Here is a 5,908-nt window from a genome sequence, read left to right on the forward strand (position 1 = left end):
CACATTATTGATTTTAATTCTGCCTGGAAACTGAAACCACCTGTTCCAGTGTAAACATGGGTAGAAACACATATCTGGAAGATGGATGACAAACAGATTTAGTGTCCAAATAAGTCTAGTTTTGTGTGTGTGTGAGTTTACCCCTGCTCCACCCTGCACCTTTCTGTTTGTTTCAGGAGGCTCTTGCTGTTTGGACTTTTTCTGAACATTTCTCCTGAGAGCGCCTGGTGTTTGATAATAATAGACGTACTCGTTTGGAAGGGATTTGGTAGTAGAAGGCCCAAAGGACTGGAACTAACAATTATTTCAGGTGTCTAAATCCAAAATTTAATTCTTAAGCACCCCTCCTCAGCTGCTCCTGCAAGCCTGGAAATGCCCAAGTTTTTGCTGGCTAAGTTCCCTAGCTTTCTAAATGTCCCCTGTTGTGTGCGCCCAAGGCCATGTAGCTTTGAGACTAACTCATACCTAAACCTCATTAAAATTAACAGAATAAATATTCACCTATCTTCCCACAACATAAGGTCACAAAATCCAGCCCAATGCCATGACAGCGATACTCCGGTTAAGTAAAAAAAAAAACCGAAAAAAAACGGCAATGCTCCTTTTCCATTTTGAGCAAAAGATATAGCTGAGTTGCCTATTTATCTTCAGGAAACAGTTTGTAGCCCTAGTTGAGATGTAACGCTTTGTCCTTGCTAAGATGATTGATTTATAGAACACTGTTCAGTACTGTGTCCTGTTCCTAAATGATAAGCACCTCTGATGCTTCAAAAGAAGGTGTTTTAAACTCAGAGCTGTTTCTCAAACTCAGAGCATTTCTTCTCAGCTAGAGACTGAGAAACTTTAGAGGAAGAGGGTTTTCACCTAGTCCGTGAACTAAATAGCTGTAGGGTGTGTAGGTACCAATTTCCGAAGTCATGAGTGCTTAATGTGCAGAGATGCTGACATACTGCAAGGGTTCTGCCTCCCTGCTAAGAATGAAAAAAGGGATTGAGGGAGATGTGCTCTGCCCATCAAGCCCCTGACCAGAGAGGTACACAGGGCCATCTACGCAAGACAGTTCAATGCCACAGCTAGCCAAAAGAACCTCATGTTGGGTGTATATATCTCACAAGAGTAAAACCCAAGCAGATCATTTCTGAAAACTCCCAACATTTTTTGTCCCCCTGATGCACAGAAAACTCAAAAGGATTTGTATAGAACTCTGAACAGCATCACTATCAAACTAAGATTGGCTTATGGTGTTGTTAAGCAGTTACCCTTTGATAAGTATTTATACTGGGGGATGCTGTGGATTACCTGTACAAAATAAAGGACTGAGTGGGCTGAAAGGGTGACCAGTGTATTGCCTTGTAAAAATATTGTTACAAGTATAAAGAAACTTCCTGTGACGCAAATAGAATATTGATTACATCAAAGTATAATTCTCCCATTCAACATACAGAGGATAAACAAAAAAGTATAGAATACTTTTAACATGAGAGAAAACTCTGTTTATGGTATCTTATTGTATCTGGACTATCATATTTACCACGAGAAAATATCTATTATGAAAACTATACTGTGAACATTAGTGCAACTGTGATGGAGCATAACTGTCTCATACGCCAAGAGACAGGGCAGAAGTGGGAAAGGCAATGTGAATCCATGCTTGCTATTTAGGTACTCACAGGGTGCTTAGATTTTCACAGGATTTCTGTTTTGAAAACACATCTCATTTGCATAATTCATCGAAAATAAATTGCAACATCCTCTAGGTAGTATAGTTCATCATGTCCAGAAAAGGTTAACCCTTAGCTATTAAAGAGTGTGTGGTCGCATGGAGTAGTAAAGGAGCTTCTCATTGACAATGGACACTGTATATTAGTTCAACTATAAACGACGAAGAAAACTTTTAAGTTACAGCAGTCCAGAAAACAGTATAATGTGTGCACGTCTAAAACAACAGGTGCTCTTTTCTATCCAGCTGTCCTATTTAGAGCGGAGTGACTTGACGCAGTTTACAGAATTTTCTGTAGGATGGAGTTGGCCACATCCAATGATTCATCTTTCACCAAAACAATATCATAAGAGTCCATGTATTTTTCCAGAAGTTCATCAACCTAATTATTAGAATGAATGAAAGGAAAACCCTGTTAATAGCAGTTAATGCAGAAAAATCAGCTAGTTATAAAGTCAATTCCACATCACCAAAGCTTTTCACCAGTATTCAAGGTGTAGTAACTACTGTCACTACTTACTATGTTGTGTCTTTTAAGTTCCTTTGGTTATGTAAACTGAACTAGGAAAAAACAGCACATATATACATTCCACTCTGCAAGGTGTTTAGTATATATTTAAGCCAGACCACTCTCAAAACTTCATGCACTATGAGGTTGTGAATGAGTCACAAAATCAGAATGAAACTTCTCTCTGCTCCCTGAAATGCAAAGGCTGTGGAATTCAGGACAGATTTTTATTTTTACAGGTTTATGAAAAGGAAGCATTTTACTCTCTATGTAAGTGGTTTACTTTTCCATCTGGGGTGCTACATCTAAAATGAAATGTTTTAAATTTGCAATCGCAGTGTTGAATCTTCTTCAAAGAATGATTAACAGCCTATTTACTGCCTGCAAGACTGTGATTTTGCTTAAACACTTGATGCTAGACAAAGGGAAAAAATACATAGCATTTTATGAGAGACTGAACCACCTGCAGCCTGTAACTTTTGTATTCCAAGACATTTCATCCAGGAGTTTCAATACAGGTGATGCTGAAGTGAGGAAAGTTCAACTTTGCTTTCAGAAGTCATGAGTGAGAAAAATAACAGAGAAACAAAACACAAAAAAAGTGTTTTCAGCTTTGAAATGCACTTGGAACTCGGAAAATGCTCACAGCAGTCTTTGATCTATAATGTGTTATTAAAATGTTTTTGCAATTAGAAGGAAAGCCTAATCTAAATTTACCAATATATAAAATTACTTACTTTATCATTTAGATAGCCAATCTTAAGAATGTGTTCAACATTTGCTACTCCGTCAGCCATACTCAAGTCTCCTTGGGAATCCCCCAGCAATATGATGTTGCTATTGTCCTTTAACTGTTTGAAGTACTCTGTATTCTTCAAGGCACCATCATGTTTGTTGTAAACATGAATCAATTCTCCTTTGAATCCTTTTAATACACCCTAATAAACAAATGCTGAAGTTATTTCTGATTCTATGTGAGCAAAGTAATTTCAGGGTGGTATTTGTATATATATAGTTTTAGATAATTTTATCTTGTGCAAATATTCAGCCTCTTAATTCTTGTAAGCTTTAAGCAAGATTTGTTACTGTTGGATGCTCTTGGAGTAGCAACGTGAGAGAAACTAATTTAGTCACGCTAAATTACAATCTACTACTGTTCTTTGCTTACTGCTTAGGAAAATAACTCCTTATATGGTGGTAGTTTTCCAAACAGCAGGGTACCTGTCTGTATTCACTGCATTTAGAGATGCCTTTATGTGTAGTGGGGTCCTCCATCCCTCTCCCAATTCCTCTGAACTCAAAGTAATATTTCATACTCACGTTCTCATCGAAATCCATGAAGTTAGAAACTACTTTGACATTAGAATGGTAAACACCAGCTTGATGGATGACTTCTTCCAGAATGTCTCCAATCCCAGCAGAAAATATGAATACAGGAATATTATGTTCATTTAGCTTATCAAAAAAGTTCTCATATCCTTCCCTGCAAAACACAATGTAAAAAACAGCTAAGTAATATGTAAAGAGAGCCTATAGGAAACGTCATGTTTCAGGAGTTTTCCCTTAGTATTTTCACTGTACTTCTAAGGCCAGCAGGATCCATTATCACTTACATACCACGCAACATAAAAAGCACTTCAAGTAATTCCTGCTTTAAGCTCGTATTTTCCTGTTGAGCTACAGCATATCCTTTAGACCAGTGGTCCCCAACCTTTTTAAGTAGGAGGTCACCTTTGGCATTTGAAAGCAACCCGAGATCTACTGTGCACTGTCGCCACTGCCACCTCCCCCTCTCCCTGCCCAGCAGGTAAGTCTGTGGGGAGGCAGGGAGGTGGAGGGCAGATCAAGGCAGAGTGAGAAAAAATTATTTGGGGGTGCGCCTCCCCAGCAGGTAAGTCCCACCTGGCCGGGGCCCCACTCCTGCCTCTGTGGCACTGTCCTTCACCATCCCAACCCCAGCCTTGGGTCGACTCCAAGAGGCTCTGAGATCTACCACAAGAGGCTCCGAGATCTACCAGTGAATCGAGAACCACTGGTTGGTGACCGCCGCTTTAGACAGATATCCGTATTATAAGGAATCTACCATATTTTTTAGGTAAGTTTATCCAGTGATTAAGGTATTCAAATGAATACACTTGTTTTTGGGGGGTGGGGGCACTGCAAGCCCCATTTAGGAAGCATGGAAAGGCAGGGGAGGCACATGACAGCTGAGTTAAGCCCTGCCTTGCTGCCACTGGGTCCAGGTCTGGATTCAGATCCAGCTTGTAAGCAGCCCCATAGTCTAGATAGGTCCAGATCTTGCCTGAGAGCCCACGTGAGCTTGGTACCCCTGTTTTAAACTAATTGATGACTTTTAGTCTCTTCCTGTAAACCAGGGTTTCCAAATCTTAAATAATTCTTTTAGCTCTTCTAATAGTTTTCAATTTGTCAACATCAAAACTAGAACTAATGGTTACCATTCAGTAATGGTTCAAATAATGTGGTGTCGAGAAAGCATCTCTTTTTCTAGTATACAATTCAGGTGGTGTATGCTATTCAGATATCTATTTTTGCTTGCCTGCTTATCAGGATAAAGCTTCGTAGCATTATGTTAAACTAGCCAATTGCCTGTCAAGAATAACGGGGGGCAGGGGTACATGTTCTTATCATGTACAGGAATTTTTTCCTTTGTGGTGTCATGTAAATTTTACAAATTTACCTTTTTTTTTTTTTTTAAATAGTGCCTTTTGAGAATGACAAGTGCTAGTAAGAATGATTTATATGCCTGGTATTTTGGTTGCATAGCTGCAAATGAACTAATTCTGTAAGATATATTGTACACAAGTGGTCTATAAAGGGGGTTGTTAAGCAACATACTGAACTTGTTCCATAAGAATGGCACTAAGATTTGGGCTGTAACATATGCTTTACTATTTCCTATAATCCCAGTCAAACTATTTGAGCTATGCTGGACTGCTGAACTTTCAAATTAATGATCAACAATCCTTTGCATGTACTTCCAAAGACAGCATGTTACAACTAACATTTGGAGTGTCTTCTGTGGGATTGTAGCTAGTTTATGTAGCTAAAAAACAAAATTTATCATCTACATCTATCTTTATAGTTTGAAACAAGGCAGGCATGCAGTACGTGTGTATCTTCAAAAGCCATGTCTTAATCTAAGATTTGTTTGCATTTAGAAATCTTTTCTGATGCAACATTTAAAAACAATACCGAGAACCTTAAGTAGTAATCATTCCAGAATGTTTTGAGACTTATATCTTTAAAAATGTAACAGGAAGTCGTTTTGGTTACTTGTTTAGAAAAACACATCCATAAAAAAACCTGAAAGATTAAAGTATATTTGGGGCCAAGAGGCTAGCTTTGTCCTTATAGAGGCAGAGCAATGTTTTAGTGGTTCCAAAATATAAAGAGATATCAACATTGTCTTAGTGCCAGTTCTGTTTGTATATAAATATTTAGATATAAAATCTCGTGACTTTATACATAAGGAACTTGTAAAGAGCATATATCTGAATGCTTCCATTTCTGTAGTGCCTTTGAAAAAAAAATTACTCCAAGAAGTTAAGCTGCGAGCAAATTTTATAGGAACGAAAACTATATAAAATGCCGCTTACTGACTGAGGCCATGGACACACGTGTAGATGTTCGTGCTGCCAGAAACACCTAAAAAATAGCTG

The 5,908-nt window shown here is 38.4% G+C and overlaps 1 protein-coding gene across 4 annotated transcripts in view; it reads right to left on the bottom strand.

The window, feature by feature from the left end:
* Nucleotides 1–1,402: 1,402 nt before the first annotated feature.
* Nucleotides 1,403–5,908, bottom strand: part of NT5C3A (5'-nucleotidase, cytosolic IIIA) — a 45,458-nt gene continuing 40,952 nt past the window's right edge. For all 4 annotated transcript variants that reach the window (XM_006020847.2, XM_006020846.3, XM_006020849.2 and 1 more), the window contains 3 exons: nucleotides 3,549–3,711; nucleotides 2,966–3,166; nucleotides 1,403–2,102 (listed from right to left, as the gene is read on the bottom strand). In XM_006020847.2, coding sequence (XP_006020909.1) covers nucleotides 2,001–2,102; nucleotides 2,966–3,166; nucleotides 3,549–3,711 — 466 coding nt within the window. In that variant the 3' untranslated portion in view covers nucleotides 1,403–2,000. The remainder of the gene's footprint in view (nucleotides 2,103–2,965; nucleotides 3,167–3,548; nucleotides 3,712–5,908) is intronic.

Source organism: Alligator sinensis, unplaced genomic scaffold (assembly GCF_000455745.1).
Source record: "Alligator sinensis unplaced genomic scaffold, ASM45574v1 scaffold86_1, whole genome shotgun sequence".
In the NCBI taxonomy this organism is placed as follows: Eukaryota; Metazoa; Chordata; order Crocodylia; family Alligatoridae; genus Alligator; species Alligator sinensis.